General features: G+C 45.6%; 1 protein-coding gene across 6 annotated transcripts in view; it reads left to right on the top strand.

Annotated features, from left to right (window-relative positions):
- LOC138246278 (CD82 antigen-like) overlaps nt 1–24149 on the top strand; it is a 173781-nt gene that overhangs the window by 57160 nt on the left and 92472 nt on the right. For 4 of the 6 annotated variants that reach the window (XM_069200716.1, XM_069200718.1, XM_069200713.1 and 1 more), the window contains exon 2: nt 14943–15032. In XM_069200716.1, the coding sequence (XP_069056817.1) occupies nt 14967–15032 (66 nt within the window). In that variant the 5' untranslated portion in view covers nt 14943–14966. Of the gene's footprint in view, nt 1–14931; nt 15033–24149 lie in introns of all 6 variants that reach the window. The other 2 variants (XM_069200717.1, XM_069200714.1) reach the window with 1 other exon arrangement.

Here is a 24149-nt window from a genome sequence, read left to right as displayed (position 1 = left end):
TGCATTGCCTTACGCCAGTAATACGTTCTTGTAATAATTACTATCGTAGGGGTCTTTGTAGGCTGTGACACACGAGAACCAGCCCAGGTGGTAGTAGCCCTGAACGAGGAGTCAGCGGCCATTGTGTTAGGGTTTTCCTTGTCTGCGTTCCGGGAGAGAAATCCCTCTGCTTCGGTGGCGCTATGGATGGCTCGTTCCACAGTTCGTGTGTTTAGCTCATGAATATTTTATAGTGTTAGCTTAGAGTTAAATATTTTATGACCCACATACTTTATTCCCCCCCTCTTGCCTTCCAATGTAGAGCGCCTTGGTTGCTTGGCTCTCACGTTCGCAATTTCAAAACAAGTTTATTCTGTCGTGGCTCACATGGTCAAAATGGCGGCATGGAGGATTAAACCAATGTACAGTACAAGTAGGGGTCACTATCCTTACTGGCTATGTTAGATTAGCAGTGTCAAAACAAAGGGATCATTCACCAGAAGGCGCCTCGTGAGGGCTGGGGTAATTTTCGGGGTAGTTTATTTCAAAGGCGAATTAATAGGCGTCTTTTCATTTTATTTATTTGCATTTGCCATTTAGTTTTGTTTATTTGCATTTGCGTATGCTTTAGGCTATAAAAATTCTGCCCATAGGGGTGTAAGAGCGCCTTATATAAAAGGTCGAGAAAACATACAGCTCCAAAAATGGGGTGCAGCATGATTGTATGATTTAAGCGGTAAAGTGGCAGCGTAGTTTGCAGCATGTAGGAGAGGGAAGATGAGGTAACATGCATTTCAAGTTTGCAGCAGGCTACATAGGTCAGCGATGCAGAAACATGATTAGAGAGGGCGAAAACGTTCGGCTTTTGGAGAGCCTGATAACAGCATGGGTGGGGGTGACGGGGTGACAGAAGGGAGGCGGGTATGCGGGTGCTGTTAACACTTCTGCTGTATGAGCAACTTTTTTTACACTTAGTACTACAACTGCATAATAGGCCCTAAAAGTGATGACAGTGGTGCATAGTGATGACGTCACAGATATTTATCTACACGCGCTTAAGTGTACTCAAGGCAATGACAACCACCATGGACCACTTAAAGGAGGATGCTAGGCCCTGTTTACAGGTATATTTACGACAGTTCCAACATAATTTATCCTTTCTGTGCTCTGTTGGTGTGCTGGTGGCAGATGAGAGATGTTGATGAGGGGCCCAAGTCCATGATGGAACTACCACGTCACAGTACATCTGAAATGGAAGGTTTATTTTGCCCGAAGCTGGTGCAAAAATGAGGTTCCAGTCTTTTAAGGCTGGGGCCCACAACACAACTCTCATCCCTCCTATGTTTTGTGGGTGTCACCTTCCATTTTGAGCTTTACCCTGCTCACCTTCTGGTTTCACTTGCATGTCTCAATTTTCTAAGTATTTTCTGAAGTATCACATTTTAATGTCCTCCTTTTATTTTCTTAAAAGGGTTTATTTTAAGCATGAATTGGTATTTATGGCGCCATCAACAACTTTTATGTGTGTCTAAGCAAGGTTGTTTGGAGGCTGGCGGAGGGCGTAGGCACCGTTGTGAAGCTGCGTGGTTATGCAACGTTGGCCAGTCTTGTTTTAAGCTGCATGGTTATGCAACGTTGGCCAGCCTTGTTTTTACTTCTAAATATAGGTAGCGTATGTTCACCCGCTTCCCTACCACTGAGCATTGGATGAGACAGTTTGACACAAAGATTTCATATTGTTAGAGACAAAGTCGAGCTCACAACATATCACTTTCAGCGTCATCACCAATCAAAGCTGTATACTCTTTCATCTGGATGGTGACAATGCCCTATTCGGGCTCCCATTTGCTTCCTAACAGAATAAAATGGACCTCCCCAGCCGCACAAATCATCATTATATTCAAAACCTACTACATTAACCCCAACTTAGAAACAGCTGGCACACCACTGAAGACGTTGCTATCTCAAGAAGACCTTTCAACCCACAAAGCCAAAAAGAGAGGACCAGAGCACAATACTTATAAAGATACATTCCCTAATTTGAATAACACTGCACCACTGTAGGAGGCTGGACTGGCTTGTAGTGAGTACCAAGGGGTACTTACACCTTGCACCAGGCCCAGGTATCCCTTATTAGTGTATAGGGTGTCTAGCAGCTTAGGCTGATAGATAATGGTAGCTTAGCAGAGCAGCTTAGGCTGAACTAGGAGACGTGTGAAGCTACTACAGTACCACAAGTGTCACTTGCACAATATCATAAGAAAACACAATACACAGTTATACTAAAAAAAAAGGTACTTTATTTTATGACACTATGCCAAAGTATCTTAGAGTGTACCCTCAGTGAGAGGATAGGAAATATACACAAGATATATGTACACAATACCAAAAATATGCAGTATAGTCTTAGAAAACAGTGCAAACAATGTATAGTAACAATAGGATGCAATGGGGACACATAGGGATAGGGGCAACACAAACCATATACTCCAAAAGTGGAATGCGAACCACGAATGGACCCCAAACCTATGTGACCTTGTAGAGGGTCGCTGGGACTATTAGAAAATAGTGAGAGTTAGAAAATTAGCCCTCCCCAAGACCCTGAAAAGTGAGTGCAAAGTGCACTAAAGTTCCCCAAAAGACAAAGAAGTCGTGATAGAGGAATAATGCAGGAAAGACACAAACCAACAATGCAACAATGATGGATTTCCAATCTAGGGTACCTGTGGAACAAGGGGACCAAGTCCAAAAGTCACAAGCAAGTCGGAGATGGGCATATGCCCAGGAAATGCCAGCTGTGGATGCAAAGAAGCTTCTACTGGACAGAAGAAGCTGAGGTTTCTGCAGGAACGAAAAGGGCTAGAGACTTCCCCTTTGGTGGACGGATCCCTCTCGCCGTGGAGAGTCGTGCAGAAGTGTTTTCCCGCCAAAAGAACGCCAACAAGCCTTGCTAGCTGCAAATCGTGCGGTTAGCGTTTTTGGACGCTGCTGTGGCCCAGGAGGGACCAGGAGGTCGCAAATTGGACCAGGAGGTAGAGGGGACGTCGAGCAAGACAAGGAGCCCTCTTAGCAGCAGGTAGCACCCGGAGAAGTGCCAGAAACAGGCACTACGAGGATACGTGAAACGGTGCTCACCCGAAGTTACACAAAGGAGTCCCACGTCGCCGGAGACCAACTTAGAAAGTCGTGCAATGCAGGTTAGAGTGCCGTGGACCCAGGCTTGGCTGTGCACAAAGGATTTCCGCCGGAAGTGCACAGGGGCCGGAGAAGTTGCAAAAGTCGCGGTTACCAACAATGCAGTCTGGCGTGGGGAGGCAAGGACTTACCTCCACCAAACTTGGACTGAAGATTCACTGGACTGTGGGAGTCACTTGGACAGAGTTGCTGGATTCGAGGGACCTCGCTCGTCGTGCTGAGAGGAGACCCAAGGGACCGGTAATGCAGCTTTTTGGTGCCTGCGGTTGCAGGGGGAAGATTCCGTCGACCCACAGGAGATTTCTTCGGAGCTTCTAGTGCAGAGAGGGGGCAGACTACCCCCACAGCATGCACCACCAGGAAAACAGTCGAGAAGGCGGCAGGATCAGCGTTACAGAGTTGCAGTAGTCGTCTTTGCTACTATGTTGCAGTGTTGCAGGCTTCCAGCGCGGTCAGTAGTCGATTCCTTGGCAGAAGGTGAAGAGAGAGATGCAGAGGAACTCTGATGAGCTCTTGCATTCATTATCTAAAGTTTCCCCAGAGACAGAGACCATAAATAGCCAGAAAAGAGGGTTTGGCTACCTAGGAGAGAGGATAGGCTACTAACACCTGAAGGAGCCTATCAGAAGGAGTCTCTGACGTCACCTGGTGGCACTGGCCACTCAGAGCAGTCCAGTGTGCCAGCAGCACCTCTGTTTCCAAGATGGCAGAGGTCTGGAGCACACTGGAGGACCTCTGGACACCTCCCAGGGGAGGTGCAGGTCAGGGGAGTGGTCTCTCCCCTTTCCTTTGTCCAGTTTCGCGCCAGAGCAGGGCTAAGGGGTCCCTGAACTGGTGTAGACTGGCTTATGCAGAATTGGGCACATCTGTGCCCAAGAAAGCATTTCCAGAGGCTGGGGGAGGCTACCCCTCCCCTGCCTTCACACCATTTTCCAAAGGGAGAGGGTGTAACCCCTCTCTCAGAGGAAGTCCTTTGTTCTGCCATCCTGGGACAAGCCTGGCTTGACCCCAGGGGGGCAGAAACCTGTCTGAGGGGTTGGCAGCAGCAGCAGCTGCAGTGAAACCCCAGGAAAGGTAGTTTGGCAGTACCAGGGTCTGTGCTACAGACCACTGGGATCATGGAATTGTGCCAACAATGCCAGGATGGCATAGAGGGGGCAATTCCATGATCTTAGACATGTTACATGGCCATATTCGGAGTTACCATTGTGAAGCTACATATAGGTAGTGACCTATATGTAGTACACGCGTGTAATGGTGTCCCCGCACTCACAAAGTTCAGGGAATTGGCCCTGAACAATGTGGGGGCACCTTGGCTAGTGCCAGGGTGCCCTCACACTAAGTAACTTTGCACCTAACCTTTACCAGGTAAAGGTTAGACATATAGGTGACTTATAAGTTACTTAAGTGTAGTGTAAAATGGCTGTGAAATAACGTGGACGTTATTTCACTCAGGCTGCAGTGGCAGGCCTGTGTAAGAATTGTCAGAGCTCCCTATGGGTGGCAAAAGAAATGCTGCAGCCCATATGGATCTCATGGAACCCCAATACCCTGGGTACCTCAGTACCATATACTAGGGAATTATAAGGGTGTTCCAGTAAGCCAATGTAAATTGGTAAAATTGGTCACTAGACAATTTGAAAGAAATGAGAGAGCATAACCACTGAGGTTCTGGTTAGCAGAGCCTCAGTGAGACAGTTAGGCACCACACAGGGAACACATACATATAGGCCACAAACTTATGAGCACTGGGGTCCTGACTAGCAGGGTCCCAGTGACACATAACAAACATACTGAAAACATAGCGTTTTCACTATGAGCATTGGGCCCTGGCTAGCAGGATCCCAGTGAGACAGTGAAAACACCCTGACATACACTCACAAACAGGCCAAAAGTGGGGGTAACAAGCTAGAAAGAGGCTACTTTCTCACAACCACAGATCTAACTCACTCCTGGCTCCTGCACTTCGAAATGAGCTGGTATGCCTCATTTCCAGGAATATATCATCCACCCCTGAAAAGGTACCACCTGGTTCCTCATACTCCGTGGACAGAAATATGATCAAAACCTCTCACGTTTTAACCATACACACATTTGTGGATGTGGCCACATCTTGATATTATGACTTCCCACATAGGAGTGTGCTATATAATTTACATACCTATTAAAATTATCCAAACGATTTCTTAATACATTAAACTTCTCACACTTTTGGATACCATATAATAACTCATTCTGCCTTTTGACCTCTCTGCCCCACTCCTAAAACCTTGCAGCTACATACACCAACCCCAGAACCTGCATTAACTCAGGCTCCCATGGCTCCAAATCTAGTCCTCAGTCACATCACACTTGTTTACCTCACAGATGTAACAGACACCCAATAGCCCTCACTGTGGTGATCCAATCAGGAAACAAGCACGGGGAAAGCCAATATGTCTCAACTTTTCAAACTATTGGCTTTGCCACTGCTTTTTGCTGATGCTGTCCAATACTGGCAATAAACAAATGCTTTTAGCTGATGCTGTACACCATTAAAAACAGAAAAATAATGCAGTGACTTTGCACGCAGCCATGTGTCATTCTGCGTGAAAGTGCATGCGAATGATACTACTGAAACTGTTAATAATCTGATAAAATATTAGATAAAGCATCTACGGGGTGATGTTAGCCCAAGAATGGATGAGATACTGTCCCCCTAACAAAGTCAGGGTTGACAATAAAGCAGGCAGCACAATCAGTTCAATAAGCCTTATTGAGACAGGTATCGTTAGAAACCATGAAGGTTTATTAAAGATCAACATTCATTACAGGAAGCAGAATTATAGTTATTCATTATAGGGAATTATCATAAGGCTAAGATAAAAGCAGCATAAAGTCTAACAAAAACAAGCACTGGCAAAGCCAGTAGGCCTCGCCTACGTAAGAGCTATTGGCTTTGCAGTGTGTTCTGCCATGTTGTGCACCAGTGTGGCTGCTGTTCAGCATGGCTAAAAGTTAGTGGAATGGAGAGCCAGAGTGGAGTGGGGGAGTAGAGTGTTGTAGAGTGAATTTGTTGGAATGTTGTAAAGTGAACTAGGAGGAGTAGAGTGCTGTAGAGTTAAGTGTAGGGGAGTAGAGTTCAGTGGTTCAGTGGCAGAGAGTGTCATAGAGTGGAGTGGGTGGAATAGGAGTGAGGTTGGTTGGAGTGGATTGAGGTAATGGGGTGGATTGGATTTGAGTATAGTGGGATGGATTGGGGTTGAATCAGGTGGATTGAGTAGAGTGGGGTGGATTGGCGGGGGTGGATTGATGTGGGGTGGATTGAAATGGGATGAGGTGGATGGGATAGTGTGGATTCGAGTAGGGTGGATTAGATTGGATTGGGGTGGGTGGCTTGGAGTGGAGTGATATGGCTGGGGTGGGGTGGATTGGATTAGGTGGGGTGGGGTGGAGTGAGGTGGATTAGATTGGACTAGGGTGAGATGGATTAGATTGGAGTGGGGTGGACTGGATTCACTGGATTGGAGTGGAGTGGATTGGACCGGAGGGGGGTGGATAGGCTTGGAGTGGATTGGATTGGGTGGGTTGGATTGGAGTAGGGTGGGGTGGATTGGAGTGCAGTGGGCTGGATGGATTGGAGTGGAGCAGGCTGGATGGATTGGAGTGGGGTGAATTGGATTGGGATAGGGTGGATAGATGGGAGTAGAGTGGGGTAGATTGGAATGGGATGGGTGGATTGGATTGGAGTTGGGTGGATTGGATTGGACTGGGGTGGATTGAAATGGGGTGAGGTGTGTTGGATTGGGGTGGATTGGAGTGGTGTGGATTGCATTGTGGTGTGGTGAATTGCAATGTGGCTGGCTAGGTGGATGGATTGGATTGGAGTGGGGTGGACTGAGCTGGGATGGGCTGGGGTGGAATGGATCGGAGTGGGGTGGATTAGAGTGGGGTGGATTGAAGTGGGGTAGGCTGGCTGGATTGGAGTGCATGAACTGTGGTGTGTGGGATGGATTAGGGTAGAGTGGGGTGGATTGGAGTGGAGTGGCGTAGATTGGATTGAAATGGGGTGGACTGGAGTGGCTGGACTTCATTGGAGTGGGCTGAGCTGGGGTGGGATGGATTGGATGGAGTGGATTGCATTGAGGTGAGGTGGATTGGATTGGCGTGGGGTGGACTGGAGTGAGGTGGATCGAATTGGGGTGTATCTGATTGGGATAGTGTGGAGTGGATTGGAGTGAGGTGGATTGGATTGAGTGGGGTAGATTAAGGTGGGGAGGGATGGGGTGGATCGGATTGAGTGTGTGGATTGGATTGGGGTGGATTAGATGGGGTGGGTGGTTTGAATTGGGATAGGGTGGATTGGATTGGGGTGGGGTGGGTTGGGGTGGACTGGAGTAGGGTGGGTGGATTGGAGTGGAGTGAATTGTGAATAGGACTGGAGTGGGGTAGATTGGATTGTAGTGGGTTGGAGTGGATTAGATTGGAGTAGGGTGGATTGGATTGGTGTGGACTGATTGGCGAAGGGTGGACTGGATTGAAGTGGGGTAGATTAAGGTGGTTTGGAGTGGGGTTGATTGGACTGGAGCAGGGTGTAATGTGGATTGGACTGGAGTGGGATGGACTGGGGTGGTGTGGCTGGATTGGGTTGGAGTGAGGTGGATTGGAATGGAGTTGGGTGGGTTTGATTGGAGTGTGGTTGGATGGACTGGAGTGGGGGGATGGACTGGAGTAGGGTGGGACAGATTGGAGTAGGTTAAATTGGACTGGGGTGTGATGGATTGGAGTGAAATGGGATGGACCGGAGTGGGGTGGATTGGAATGGAGTGGTGTGGATCGGACTGGAGCGGGTGGATTAGACTGGAATAGGGAAGATTGTACTGGAAAGGGGTAGATTGGACTGGAGTTGATTGGGGTAGATTGGATTGCAGTAGGGCGTATTGTTTTGGATTGGAGTAGGGCAGATTGGACAGGGACGGATTCGAGTGGGACAGATTTTTTTGGGATTGAAAGGGGCAGATATGAGTAGGGCAGATTGTTTTCAGGCAAGGAACAAATTAGGGAAATAGCTGTGGCTTTATAAATGGAACATTTTAAGCTGGCAGGGGTCTCCCATCTCTCAAAAAGCTAATTGAAAAATGTATGTAAAAGAGTGTCAAGGTTATCTGTTTTAGTGTATGTAAGAGGTAAGTCCTAAGATAATTATATGTTGGATTCCTCAGATAATCAAAGGGCTTTCCTGTGTATATAGCTGCCTTGCCAGTGCTGATTTAGACCTATTTCTTTTAAAATTCCAGGTAGCTCTGAATGTGCGTTATCTAAGGACAGAGAAGTTTAATGTTCTTCTGAATCTGAGAATAATTGTACATGTAGACTAGGATTCCAAGAATTTAATATTGATCTCTTATTAGATCGCTTGCACTTTTATAGGATATGTTGTGTGATTTTTAAAACCACTTTTCATAAAATATGATATTTCTCATTGGACTGAAGCACTAGCATTTTTGACGAACATGGAATTTTTGGATGTGGCATGTGCCCTTGCAATGTTCTTAAAAGCAAGTTTGAACTACAAATATGGTGATGACAAACACTAGGTTTAAGTTGGACATGAAGGGATTGGTTGGCAGAAGTGCTCGAAGGAGATACATGAGGAATTTGCTTGGTTGGGTAGAGCTGTTTTGGTAAGGCCCTGTGTGGTTTGTAGAGGTTTCTCTAATGGGTAGGATGGAGTGGGATAGGGGAATACTATTTTATGAGTATGTATTTATTGTTTTAGAGACTTTTGTCTAAACATAAATAAACTTGAGCTTGACTTAAACTTGGGTGGGGCAGATTGTTTTGGATTAAAGTGAGGCAGATTGGAGTGAGTGGACTGGAGTGCGGCAGTTTGTTTTGGATTGAAGTGGGCAGATTGTTTTGGATAGCAGTGGGGCAGATTGGAGAGGGGCAGATTGTTTCGGATTGGAGTGCAGCAGATTGCAGAGGGGCAGACTGTTTTGGATCGGGACAGATTGCAGTGGGGCAGATTGTTTGTTGATTGGAGTGGGGCAGATCGTTTTTAGGTAATGCAAGCAGAGGCAATAATATTGTAGATTAGTGCCCACTACACCTCTGATCCCCCCCTCTCCGCCTTCCTAACTCTGTGAATGCACTTGCTGCAGATGTATGTTCCATTCATACAAAAAGGTAAGGGGGTCGAGCTCTTTCAGATCAAACCCTTGCATTGACAAATGAAGGATACAGTGGGATATGTGAAGAGTCTCTCTTCTATATCCTCCCTTGCGCATCCCCTGCTTTTGCCTCACTTCTTTTTTAATATTTTCCATTAAACTATCACAGGCGCCCTCTGCAGGAAGGCTCTGTTTCCTCTAGCTTTACTGCAGAGGTTCTTTCTGAAGAGCAGAAGTTCTTTGGTTTTGCGGAGGTTGTTGGGGAGGGAGTTCCAGGTTTTGGGGGCGAGGTAGGAGAAGGACCTGCCTCCTGTGGTGGTGCGTTGGATGCGGGGGACTGTGGCTAGGGCGAGGTTGGCTGATCGGAGGTTGCGGGTGGGAGTGTGGAAGTTCACTCTTTCGTTGAGGTAGGTTGGACCGGTGTTGTGGAGGGATTTGTGTGCGTGGATGAGGATCTTGAATGTGATTCTCTTGTTTATGGGGAGCCAGTGAAGGGTTTTGAGGTGTGGTGAGATTTGTTCGTGTCGGGGGAGGCCAAGGACGAGGCGTGCGGCTGTGTTCTGGATACTCTGGAGTTTGCGTTTGAGTTTGAGTGTGGTGCCGGCGTAGAGGGCGTTATCGAAGTCTAGTCTGCTGCTGATGAGTGCATGGGTGACTGTCTTCCTGGTCTCTGGGGGAATCCATTTGAAGGATTTTTTTAGAGTGCAGAGTGTGTGGAAGCAGGAGGAGGTTAGAGCTTTGATTTGCTCCACTCCTACTTAATGGTGGCTGAATGCACACCAAAGGCAAGCCTGTCAACGCCTGTCCACTCGGAGCCCAGCACCAGGACCCTGGTCCTCTTCACACTCAATGCTACCCCCACTGTTACTCTGCCACAACCCCGCTCGCCCTGAACCCGATTCACACCACCCAAAGTTGCAGCAGGACCTCACCAACTGATATCGCAGGGATGTTCTCCTTCACCACTTGCCACCTCTCCTCTGCTACCCCTCTCCTGACTGAAACCTGGCTGACCTATAGGTCGGCCCCTACCATTGCCATGGTAACTCCCAGCCTCCTGGATACAAGATCCTAAGATAGGATAGGATAAACAGACTCAAGGGAGGACTCCCCATCCTTTTTAAACACAGAATCCTCTGTTTTACCATCTCCACAAACACCAGCAACAAAATTGGAACACCTGACCTTTAAACTCCACATCACCACTACACCCTGAGAGACATCTTTAGCCACTAACCTACTGGAGCAGGTGCCAACTTTGACAACACAATCACTCATTGACCTCCTGGTACTCGACTCCAGTGCCTTCATCCTCCTTGGCGACATCAACTACCACCTGGAGGACCACACTGACCCCAATACAACCAACAACCTTTGACTCACCCAGTAAGTGTTCATCCCCGCCCATGAGGCCGGACACCTACAGTTCCCCAGCTTCCCTAACTTAAAAACAATCATAGTGAACACTCCCTAACTGCTGCCGTGGTCCGACCACAGCCTTGTCCCCTTCAACATAGTCATTCCTCACCATGGGGGATCTACCCCCATGAAATCTGCACAACAAGACTGAAACAAGATCCCAGAAGATACTTAGTAATCAGAGAGCCTACATCACCTACTGCAACACCACAATGACATCCATCTCCAACCTTATCTATCTCCATCTTTACCATGTGGCTATGGTGGCTTTAAAGTGCACTATATCTTAATCTTTATGTGTTTGTAAAATGGTCGACATGATGTAAGATATAATTTACTTGTTTTAAGGCGGATGCAATATCTGTAACATTTGTGACAGCGTAACCATCTGCCAAACTCTAACTGACCCATAGTTTTCAAAGTCAAAAGACCTTATTTAGCATGCAGTGCTAATTCCTAAATGAAAAGAATTTGAATTACAACCAGAAATGACAACATTTGGACATTTTAAGTTTTGCAGTCTCACCTGATGGGTGGTAAGTACCCTTTATAGATGGATATACAGAAAAGTGCTGGATTCAAGTTGGTCCAACAACACCTACTGTTGATGGAAAAGGTTGGGAGATTATCGCACCATATGGCCCTGTGGAAGCACTTTGAGTGAGGTGGATGTGCCCACACTCTCTGCTCTTCCTGCTCATCGTGAACAAGAAGGAGATTGTTTCGGCAGCTTTGAAAACCTCTTATTTCGGTATCTGCATTCAGGCCCAGTGACATCCCTGCTTCCTGTCAGGAAATGTAGCAAACGAGTTATCAGCAAAGCCACATGTAGCAATAACCTAAGCAGAAACATGAGTGGGATGCGAGAAGAAATATTGTTGAAGTGCCTACTTTATTCATCTCTTGAGTCACCGACGGGAAAAACTAGGGGGCATAGTTTTATTTTATTTTTGCATCAAAGCGTTTTGCACCGGCTTGCGCCATTCCCGAGCTCCAGCGGGGCGCCATATTTATGGAAAACTCAGGCCGGTGCAAAGGGCGGGCTAGCATAAAACAAAATTCAGTTAGCGGGGTGGGGGTGGCGGTATGGGAGAAGGGGGTTTTGCACCACAAAAATGACATTAGGTTGGTTAGAGGCAAAACAAAATTGCCTCTAACCAACGCAGCGTCATTTTCTGACGCAAAACCATCCATACCACATGACTCCTGTTTTAGAAACTACAGGAGTCATGCCCACCACCCCATTGGCCAGCACAGGGCACTAGTGTCCCCTGGGCATGGCCATTGCACCCTGTGCAATGCACGGGGCCCCAAGTTAGGCCCCCGATGGCACTTTAATTTTTTTTTAAAAAATTACCTATACTTACCCTACTTACCTAGGACGGGATCCCCCATCCTCCGGTGTCCCTCTGGTGTGGGTGTGGGTGGGGGTGTTCCTGGGGCTTGAGGAGGGCACCTGTGGACCCATTCCATGGTTTTTAACCATGGAAAAGTGTCCACAGGTCCCCTAAAGCCTGGTCTGACGCAGGCGTTAAATAATGGTGCAAAGCAAGCATTATTTAGCCCATCCTCCCACACATGCGTCATTTTAGCATGGGGGGATAAATAATGGGGCTATGGGGTTAGCACCATTTTTTTTAGATGGGAACGCCTACCTTGCATCTCATTGACGCAAAGTAGGTTCAGGCATCTAAAAAATGGTGCAAATTCCAATATTTTGACGTCAGACGTGTCTAATGTCAAAATATAAATATGGAATTAGTTTTGCGTCGAATTTGCGTTAAAAAAAAAAATGACGCAAATTTGGCACAAATGGAGTATAAATATGCCCTTTGGTGTTAAAAATCTAAATAAAGACATTGTCACTCCATAGTTTTGCTTGCACTAGGTTTGCAGCCAACTGGTATAGCAAGTGACTGGAGCTGCATAGGCCAATCAGAATTTATATAAGTATATATCTATATCTATCTATCTATCTATCTATCTATCTATCTATCTATCTATAGATGTATATATATGTATATATATATATATATAGATATGTGTGTGTGTGTGTGTGTGTATGTATATGTGTGTGTGTGTATACCGGCTACTATGTTCAATTTTGGTAAGTGTGTAAATGCAGGAATGAGTGAGTGGATGAGTGCAAGAATGAGTGGATAACAGCGTGAAGGCTAAATAACCACAGGGAATTCTGCCTGCTATCCTTTCTTGAGGGTTTTGAAGTCCATATTTACCACTGGCTTTAAGCAAGTGGTAAATCTGTGCGGGGCCCTCTGTGTGGGTTCGAGGAAGGAGGAGGGGAGAGAATGAGAGGAATCCATAGTTATGGCAGGAAAAAAAGGTTTCCAAGTACCTGAGATGAGTTTTATCTCCTGTAGCAGGCAAAACCTCACCGGTGGTAATACTGGGCCCATAGCTTCAGCACCTGATAAATTCAGGTGCAGGAGAATCTGCTCACTTGTGATTGGGCGGTTGAAATCCATAGGGGCATACGATTCTGCCCAACCCGTGATGTGCCCCATAGTCTTGTTCTGGCACCTGCCAAGTATTATCATATGATAAAATGTGTTATTTTGCGATGATTATAGTATGGACGTGTTTTGCTTTCATTTATTTATGTGTTTTTTCCTATAAATTTAAAAAAACGATATGGGCTGCCTTGTTTTTAGTTAAAATGAATGTTATTTAATTATTGTCATCGTTCCCCCCCCCCCCCCAAAAGATTTCAATTAGATGTATTAAAAATGTGTGATCTAGATCAAAATGGAGTACAGGCATGGTCAGTGAGTGACCAAAATTCCAGGGGTAGGGCAAGTGACATTATACGTCATTGAGCCTCATCTGTGACATCATAGCTTTGACAGCTTGTTCCAACCTTTGCTTCACTACTGCCTGATGCTGAGGGATTAGGTTTTAACAAGGGAATGCATTTTAGACGGAGAAAGTTGTGAATGCGTCAGTGAATCTTCAAATGCAAATCTTTGATGTGTACAGCAATTGAACTGTTGGAAATAGAAACTGTAGTGTGGGCTCAGGATAAAACAGAGGCAGGACACGGAGAAGCTGTACAAATGGAGACTTTATTATGTCTCAAATAGAGAGAGCCCACGACCGGCCTCCTACACTGCGAGACTCGCCAGCGGAACGAGTAGCACTCTGAAAGCAAGTCAGACAGACTGGAACCCAGAACGCAATAAAAAAAAAAAAAAAAAAAAGTGCATCCGAGTAACTAGAACTTGGCCCGTGCATCCCGTGACGCAGCACGAGACCCACAGTTACAAGAACCGACGTACACATGTTAACATATTTATATGTACACATCATCAACATATTTATGTGTACAAAACAGAAACCCACATCGAATTTGCTGAGAATACTGCATTATTTGGAAGCTACGCCTTTCCAGTTCGTGGGCCCTACATTGTTATTTTCCAGGCGTCCTGTCTACGGAATCACAGGTTACGCAGATAGGTCCTGAGCACTTCAGTGCGGCCATTGAGCCAGGCTTTTTAAGCTTATCAAATAGGTGATGATACGATCATATCCTATTCTCCTGAAAAGTAAAGTAACTCAAAGTGGCTTCCGGAGTCATTGCTGCCTGCCGGGGTATCAATGTATGGCTAGGGGGGGGGGCGGAGGGGTAGACAGCAGTGACGTCACTCAGGCTCCACCAACCTGTTGAAGGGTCACAGGGTTAGGGGTTTTCATTCTTAAAACGCAAGTTTTGTTTTGAACTCCTATTGGTGTAAGTGTATCAGAAACGCATCTGGACTATAGATCTCAAACAAGGCCTTGGGCAAAGCTCGCTCTTGAGGAAGAATGCTGGGCGGCTCCCTGACGTCATTGGATGGAACCAGTGTAGTGTTTATGACGTCAGAAGAGCGCCGCCCCGTGAAACTCGGTTTTGTGTGTATGTGTGTGTCTGCCGGTGAATGTCGCCCTCTCTTCGGTGCAGCCGTCTCGGTTAAAATCCGGACTGGTCATTGGAGGCGAGTGAGGTCCGCTGGCAGGGTCTTAAACCATCAAACCAGGCGAGCTTTCTAAACATCCCGGTTATTGTCAAAATCCTGACTTTCTGTCTCCACTCTCAACCGAAGTATGACGTACAAGGAACCCTCTGAATGACTCGTTGCTATGGCGACCCAGGACTCTGAACACACGACTCACCCCTTATTATTTCCAGTTTATTTGCAGATTCTCAAACATAGCTGACAGAAGATGGAGAAGAAGGGATGCCTAAGTGTTACCAAGTACTTCCTGTTTGTCTTCAACCTCTTTTTCTTCGTGAGTATTGGACCAACTTCATACTTAGCGCACCATCTGTATGATAGAAAGCATCTTGGTCTATCTTGTGTTGCCGGTGGTCCATCATAAATGTTGCAGTGATTCTGAGACTATTTGTGCCCCTGTTTACACAAACACCGCCTAGCAGTTTGGGCTAGATTATTCCTTTTGAAGTGTGGCCAATACTGATTTGCATATGGTTGGCCCATTTCAGTATCTGTCAGTAACAGCAAATGAGCTATAAAACGATGTAATGGAATTCTAATCTGAAGAATTCCCAGTGGTGGTAACTGATCCAAGCGTTTCCAATTTTTTACTATCTTTGTCATGGTTCTAGTCTAAACCACCCACCAATTCAGCTAGCGAGACATCTCTCAATTTGTCCAGACTATCACTACTTAAAACAGGATGTTCAGGAGTAGCACAGAAAACAGTGGACGAGATTGCTGCCTAAACTCACATTTGATTTGTGAACTAATGAAGAAGCTGACAGTATAAATTTGAGGTGCTGTTACTACAGTCTCTTTTTCTAGCAGATTCACTAATAAAGGTGCACTGAAATATAGAGCGAGACATATACAGTAAGATGAATGCTACATATTGTCACCTGCAACTAAAGGCAATTATAGCCTTACATCTTCTGAAGGCTAGCCAGGCATATGTAAAATTGTCTACACACTGTGTGAGAAAATTGGTGGGTGGGAGGGAAGGGGTGCACCTCATAAGAACCTTCCACGATTTTCTGGATTCGAGATAATGTTGAACCTCAATTTCATGAGGCAAGGTATCTTCGCATTAAATCACCCACAAGACATCCAAATTAATAAAAATACAGTTCATTAAAATTTAGTTTAGAGAATCATTTGGGTATACCCAATAATTGAGTTCTATATTAATGAAAAGTTAAGAGGGTTTTATACAAAATTGAAAAATAAGCACGACAGAGTCAATGCCATGAAGTCTCTCTGAAAATAAAGAAGCTGCATCCCTAGAAGAACAGGAAGGTCTTCTGGCTCACCCTCAAAATACTAAATAAACATTTCTGCTGATTCATTGTGGTGTGAGCAAATTAGAGCACTTGAAAAATATCATTACCTTAACATTCAGGCACTATCCAATTTACTTAAATAATTATTCAGCACTCTCTATTCTGATGTCATTCGGAGATGTTCAAACAAATATGAAACATTGACAATAGTATTTTCCTTGATTCATTAGATCCAGTGAAGAAACGGAAAACAGTTACACATAACAATATTACATCTGACCGTATAAGGGTCATCGAAAGCAGAAAAATAGCAGCAAAGAGAGTAAACTATCATGACCAGTTAAACTGGGTGCTGCAGAGCCTGTAGTGAGAGGATGTGTGGTGGGGGGCAGGGAGGGGACACGTGTGAGTAACGGAGATTATGTCCATCTTGTTCAAGATCAGGGACGGCTCCTCCGTTAGGGCGGAGGAGCATCGCTCCCCCCCCCACCCGCAGCAGAAGCTGCAAAACTTTCACAACAAAGGGATGTTGTGAAAAGGGCAGGGCATCTGGGGTGAGGAGCTGTGAGTGGGGGTGCTCAACACTCCCCCTCACAGGCCGTCTAGGGCTGGCCAAACACACATGCGCTGTAGGCTCTCTCCAGTCCAGAGAGAGCCTGCACAGGTTCCCAGTCTGCCTGGGAGCGCCCAGCCAGGGCGCTCCCAACCAATCCTGATGCTGCTTTGAGGCATCAGGATTGGCCACAGGGCCTGCGTGCAGCCAGCAGGGAAGAGGAGCGCGATGCGGGCCTGTGCCGAAAAGATACGTGTCTTTTTTGTTTGTTTTATTTAATTTGATTAAACTTTAGGTCGTCCTCCCTCGCACTCCCTCCTCGCGTGCCGCACCCGCCCGCTCCTTTTGAGCGAAGCGAGCCGCGCACATTATTAAATACATCTCTATACGTCATAGGAAACGTATTTCAAAAGCAATTGCAGACAGTAAATTGTGAGTGTAAATTTATGTTACATATTGTTAATGGTGCGCAAAAATATAAATCTTTGAAACACTTCTAAAACACCCTGAAGTAGACACCTAATACCATAGGCGCAAAGAAACTGAAACAGATACACATATGCACCTCATTGTACACGTAAATGTTCGGATATAAATATATGTGTCAGCAAGCACACAGAGACAACCATAAAGATACAAAGTATATGTGGAAACTAGACTCCAACTGACCTTTTTTATGTGAGATGTGCGCTTAGGTTAAAAAAAGGTCTTCAAAATACCATAATGTGAAGTTTTGAGAATTTTGTATTACGCAAAAATTCGGGGATTAAAACAGCCCAATTACAATGTCTCACTGGCCTGATAAAACGTACTATATAGTCCATCAACTTTTACATAATCTTAAGCGTCAGAGTGTGTAAGTGCAGGTTGAGCAATAGTCTATGCTTCAACATTCCTTACAGTGGTTTCTCCCTTTGCAGGCCTGTTCTTTTTGTTGGAGACCCTTAAACTTAAATGCTTGGTTGTAGTACTGGAACCAGCTCGGCCACTGCATCACAAGTCAATGCTATAATGTTTAAGTCAACTTCATACTTATATAGTTCAACGAAATGTGCTATTTCAGGTCATTGTTTTGAGAGTTTTGTAAATACAGAAGTGTACCTGAATTCATTGTATCCCTCCAGAGGCTCACCCAGTACCTACAGGCAAAGCAAGGCCAAAGCGCTATTGCACATTCACATTGCCCAACCGAGTTATCACATCCTGCCAGCCCACACAAATCAAACGTTTTGAAAAACATTTCAGCATCAGACATTCAACATCAATTATCTACTCGCTTGATTATTAAATCTTCCAGTCCTTAGGGAGGTGACGATGTCACTCTGACCTCTAAATCAAACCACATTGGAAATGGGTGCAATCCATAGTCACCTACAGAACACGAAACATTGACTAACCCTAAACTTTCTACTTTTAAGTAATGCCTCTCCTTGAGCTTTTAAAAGATCCAGTCCGCCTTAATGTTGGCACCAAAGCACAAAACAGCATCTCCCTGAAGAGTGTAGTCATTATTTTGTGGACCCCAAAAGGTGTTTCTGTTATTTGAGACGTAATAATATTTTAGCAAGACAGTTTTTGCAGATTTTTAGCACTGTAAGTTGCAGGTGTTACTATTAACCTAATATAGTAGCACTCACTTTATTGACAATAGAAGGATGAACGGTTGAGTTGCACATCTGGGATTCAAAGTGGGTTGGCAGGTCACATATTAGTAGTAAGCACTAATCTGGTGAGCCATTTTACATTATGCATTTGGTATTTATTATGCATCCTATTGCGCTTCCTAGAGAGACCCTTGCTGAATAAATATTCAACTAACACAGTTGTGCAGAGGGGCTGTTTGAACCATTACGGTGTCCACGGTAGCCCTCCACCTCCAGGTTACCGGTAGTGTGGTGACATTTGTGCCTCCAGGGCAGGAGTTACTGGGGATTAAAGTGGGACTCCGAAGGTCCTCTTAGAAATGAGGAATTACTGGCAGAATCGGTAAATCTCATTAGAAAAGCTCATTTTCTCAAATATTATACCTGGACACTCGACATGCAGCAGTTGGCGATTTGTGCTGTAACACAAACTACACAGGGATTACAAAACCACAGTAACTCCGTAGATTTGTGGTGTTGTAATCCCTGTTTAGTGGGGATCAGCTGCCTGAAGCAGGATTAATGGGGATCCTGCATTGAGGCCCTATGAATACTGAACACATCCATCACTGAGCTGCAAGAAGCGTGGGTTTCGAAACATAGCTGGCATATGTACAAGGTACATGTACTCGGTAACACTGAGGTCATGTAGAGGTGGGTTAATGGTTGACATGCACATTTGTGTTTGGCCGCCTTGTCAAGTTGATTCTTTTTGTCAGCTGTGTATTGAAAGAGCGAGCTCGGTAGTCTAGAGCCAGAACCACTCTGACTCTCCCTACTTTCAAAACCCTCTGGACCACTGAGAGTCCGAGCGAGGAGGAAATCAGGGTGTAAGGTGGGAGGAAGCTACAATTTACAGTTTCCAAAACGTTTGAGTGGCTCCCATTTTAGACTGAGAGCGTGAATCCACCACCATCACCCTGTTTTGCCTGCTCAGATGCTTGCATCCTATCAGAGTCTTTCAGGACTGAATTAGACATGTGCAGTATACACCAAACAGGCAAAGATTATAAGTGTTCACGAAACACGGCTTTTGGGAAGATCAAAGTCCGTCCAAACTATGGAGTAAGCTAAATAGACTCTTGATCATTGTTTCTCGTGCAGCCTCAGGGCCACCCTCCGCCCTAAAAATGCCCCTTGGGGAGGGAAGCCCTCCAAATCGTGGGGCCTGGGCAAACAGTCCACTGCACCCCTACATCCCCCACTCCTCATTACGGCACCAATAACAATATTTTTGATGCTTTTAAAACTATTGCGTGAAGAATGTAATTGGTTTATGTAAAAAACAGGGGTGTAGCTATCAATAGTCACCAGGGCCCAGGGGAACGAGAGGCCCTCTGTACCCCAATTATGACTGTTTTTCGCTTTCAAATCATGAGAGAGGGGTCCAATTTCCTTTGTTTGCTTTAGGGCTCATGGCCCATTTGCTAGCCGCTGGTTTACAATCAACCAGGCAATGGAGTAGAGGCATCCTCTCCTGGCATCCTGAATCCACTTCATGAAAGGGAAATAAAGAGCAGTAAAAACATAGCAAACAGACGCTCCAGGGCTGCCCCATTCTCTGTGCCATTTCTGTTACTTTGATAAACAACCATTAGCAAAGCCAATAGTTCTTGCCTATACAAGATATTTTGGCTTTGTCAGTATCTATTGAGCCACCTTGTACAGCAACTATTAGCTTTTCCAATGCTTGCTTTTCCTGGGGGAGGGGTGGGGAAAGAAACAAATTGGGGCAAGCAAGACCATGGAACGGTGGTGAGGTTGGGGACAAACAAGAACAGGGGATGGACAATGCAACCAATGTTACAGAAGGGGGGCAAATAGCGACAGGGCAAGCAGCAACTGGGCAACAAAGATGGGGCAAGCAACAATTGTGCAACAACAGGGTAGCAGTGATGGAGCAACAATGGGACAGGAAACAACAAGGCAAGCAACAACAACGGGGCAGGAAACAACAGGCCAAAAACAATGGGGTAAGCAACTGCCAAGGGGCAATAACAATGGGGTAAGAAACAGTGGGGCAACAACAACTGGGCATGCAAGCAACAACAGTGGAGCAACAACGGCGTGGAAAGTAACAACAATGGGGCAACAACAACATGGAGCAGTAGGGGAGGGAGGCGGCCTCCAAACACATGCTACACCAAAAACAAAAGTACCCCTGGAAGCGCACAAGTAGTGGAAGGACACCATGCACCAAAAAGAGGAAGTGAAGCTGGCATGGGCTGATCAAAAAGAACAAGGAAATGAGAAGGATGAAGAAGCCAAAAGTGGTAAGCAAGGAACTGCTCAAAGGCCGATGTAAACTAACAAAATGTCTCTCGAACGACATGACGTGTGCTTTCTTGGGGGAGACCTAAAAAGGCCTGCCACCAGCTTTAGCTACTACGTTTTTTTTAATTAGGAGAGGCTGTTCTGCCCCACCCTGCTGCACAGCACAGGGTAACGGGGTATCCAACACCGTGCATTATGCTGTAGCAACCTGGAAGGGAATGGCAGTCTAAGCAAATCGATATGAGTGGTTCCTGGATTGCATTCCTCAGCTTCTGAATTTGCCAACTTCTGATACACGGGCGAGAAGGGGAAACCACTAGCTATCAAAATGAACATGATCATTATTTTTTGTATGTGGACCTGTTAGCTGCTCACTGCCAGTGGTGTAGCAATGATGCCATGAGTTTGAGTGTCAGCAAGGAACATAGGCCCCCTTAGTGCAGTTTTGTGATATAATAATACGCTAGGTTAGTGGAGCTCTGAGTCTTTGGGACCTCAGTGCCACTGAACTTGCTGCACTATAGATATCTACACAGCAGCCTATGGCCCATCCATGATGACATGGCACAGCATTGATAAATCGTATAGTGTATATGACTGTCAGCACCGGAATACGCCTTAAATGGCATTTTGATCCTGAAGAACACAAATTGTACTTTCCAAGTGTCAATGATGCACGGTGCCTAGAAGCCATTCCCACTGTCTGTGATGCCAACAAAGGCTGGCTGGAGGGCCTCTGTAACTTAGTGATTACTGAAGAGGGACTGATTTCTGGGCAAGGCAAAAAACGTATATAAAAGGAGAGATTGGCCCATAAGCCGTTGCAATGAAGTGCACTATTTTGTAGGCAGATGTGCACATTGCGCACTGGTCAAACGCCGTCATTCACAGCCAGAGGGGCCCAATGGCTGCAATGAGCTTCCTCACTGCCTCAAGTTTTATGCTGTGGTGGGAGGAAGTAAACTGTGAATGACATTACAACAGACCCGTGGATGGAGAATACTCACCGAAAGGCCTTGTTTTCTATCCATATATGTTAATATTTTTAATTAATGCTTTTGGTGGAAAAAACAGAGGTCTTGGCTAATGCTGGACGTAAAAAGGCCTGAGACTGGCAAAGGCGAGTAATTATGAGAGAAACAAACTGAGCTGGAGACTGTTGTCCGCTGCATTGTTTACGGCAGGCAGAACACCAACTCGATTAGTTGGGCCTGTCCTCCCTGCCTTTCTGCCAATGTACGTACGTACACATTAACAAACACACATATCTCTCATCTGGTGGTCCTCCGGGACCACGGAGCAATCTGTTTCTCGTCAGCATTGTGTGTAATCCGTTGCCCAAACGCACCCACCCACCCCTTCACCACTTCTGCCGGCAGCAGCGAGTTCACTGTGGAAAATGGCCGGGCCTATTCCTAGGCTTGCTATGCCCTTGATTGGTGTACCCCACCGCCCCTCCGTGAACACATGACTCATCATGACAGGCTTTTACAGTGGTATTTCCTCTCTGCATTAGCTCGCCTCGTGTCGAGCATTAGACTCCATTCCCTTTTACAGAACGCTCACACCGCGCGGACACATCCTCCTGGGCGAAGGTGTGGAAAAGGGTTTTAGCCCCTGTCCTGTGGACCGCAGAGGACAGCACACGCTGATGCGATTTGAGCATTGGGTACCAGCTTGTGATGTTGGTTGATCGGACAGAAACCTGTGACGTGGGCTCTCCTTCTGAGACAATTTGCAGAAGCAAATTATGTTTTTATACATAGTTGGTGAGCACCCCCTGCGCCATTTTATAAGCCCACCGAGGTGTCATTAATTAATAATAGGTCATCAGAATAGAACAGCTGAGGGTTTTCTATGAGAAAGAAATGTTGTTCTGCAAGAAATAATATCGTCTCCTGCTGTATCATAATGGTACATATATACAGACAAGTGTAGGTTTACTATACTTAACTCCACATCTCCATATCCTGGCGATATGTACCTGACACACGCATAGATGTGGAGCGAAGAATAGTACATGTAAACTTACCTATGTAAGTTAACCTTCAGGATACAGTGGTCGATAGGTAGATACTCCACACTCAGTATTCTTGCAGGATGTTATTATGTTCCTCCATATTGTGGAAGGCAACCCAGTAGTAGCATTTTGGTTGGAACTAAACAAGGGAGTAGTATTGATCAATGAAATACATTTACGGAGATCTATAATAATGATGCTAGCAAAAGAGGGATCTAATATGGTTCATTGTCTACTACCATAACATTATAGGAATTTCCTAGGATCTTTCCCTAGTTTGGGGATGGCTGAATATGACTTTTGACAATGGTCTACTGCACAAACGTTTCATTGGTCCGTACCTATGGTTGTTAAGTGGGGTTTCCAGTGGCACACAAAAGAAATGATCTTTTAGAAGACTTAAGTAGTATGTGCTTCTGTGCTTCATACAGAATTACTTGATTGAGGTTATTAGACTTAAAAAAACTTTCTATCAGTTTGTGAAAATAGGTTGCAGCCCATCTAGAGTTCTCTCAGGCATCTCCTGTCATATAGCTTGGTGAATCAGTGACACATTCTCCTTATGTCTGTTTGTTCGCTCTCCCAGTATCTCTGTATCCTCTTTCCTTGTGTCACTGTATTATCTCTTTTTCATGTTTCATAGTGCCATCTCATTTGCTGTCCCAGTGTACATGTGTGCCAGTCCCAGTGTCAGTGAATTTCTGTCCCAGTATCCACAGCACCCCAAAACTCACTGATAGTATACCCCGGTGCCTGTGCAGATCTTTCACTGCCTCACTGCCAGTGTGGTCCTGCTTCAGTGTAGTGGACTCCATCCCAGTGCATTTCAGGCCCACTATTGGCATATCTCTTTCTCGGAGTTGGTAGATTCCTTGTTCTATAGTCAGTGCTTCAAATGTAGGTGTTTTACAAGTCCCAGTGCAGCTGTCTTTAACCATGGATGTCATTTAACCGAAGTACGGGCAACAGGGTGGTAGCGGACATCACACCCCTCACCCAGTGACCCCTACAGATTTCACACGGTTTACATTTTCTATTCCTCCCTTCCCAGTTACTGTGACAAATGTGTTTGATTCACTATAATGTGTTGGTTATGTTCCAGTGTCTCTTTGCTTCAATATCAGTTTATTCTCTGTGCGTTCATCAGTGTACTTGTACTTCGTTGGTTTTAGCCCCAGACTTCCTGCCCACTGGCACCATGTCTAAGTGTATGTGCCCCCATTACTGAATGTGAGTGTCTCTAACTCAGTGTCAGTGTATTCTCTCTCCCCATGTCAGTGTATGCTTCTCTTACTTTCAGGTTATTTAATGTGTGTTTCTCTCTAACACATTCGTAATGCTTTGCCTATCCCACTCTACATCCCCCTGTCGAACATGATACCGTGTCCTGTATGCAAGTGGATCCACCTGTCCCATTGTCAATATTTTCCAGGACTGGAGATTTTGGGCCTGATTACAACTTTGGAGGAGGTGTTAATCCGTCCCAAATGTGACGGATTTACCACCAGCTGTATTACGAGTTCCATAGGATATAATGGACTCGTTATACGGCTGGTGGTATATCCGTCACATTTGGGACGGATTAACACCTTCCTCCAAAGTTGTAATCAGGCCCTTTTTGTCCCTGTCCCAGCCTTAG

This window comes from Pleurodeles waltl, chromosome 7 (assembly GCF_031143425.1).
Source record: "Pleurodeles waltl isolate 20211129_DDA chromosome 7, aPleWal1.hap1.20221129, whole genome shotgun sequence".
Classification (NCBI taxonomy): domain Eukaryota; kingdom Metazoa; phylum Chordata; class Amphibia; order Caudata; family Salamandridae; genus Pleurodeles; species Pleurodeles waltl.
This window is presented reverse-complemented; position numbering and strand designations above follow the sequence as displayed.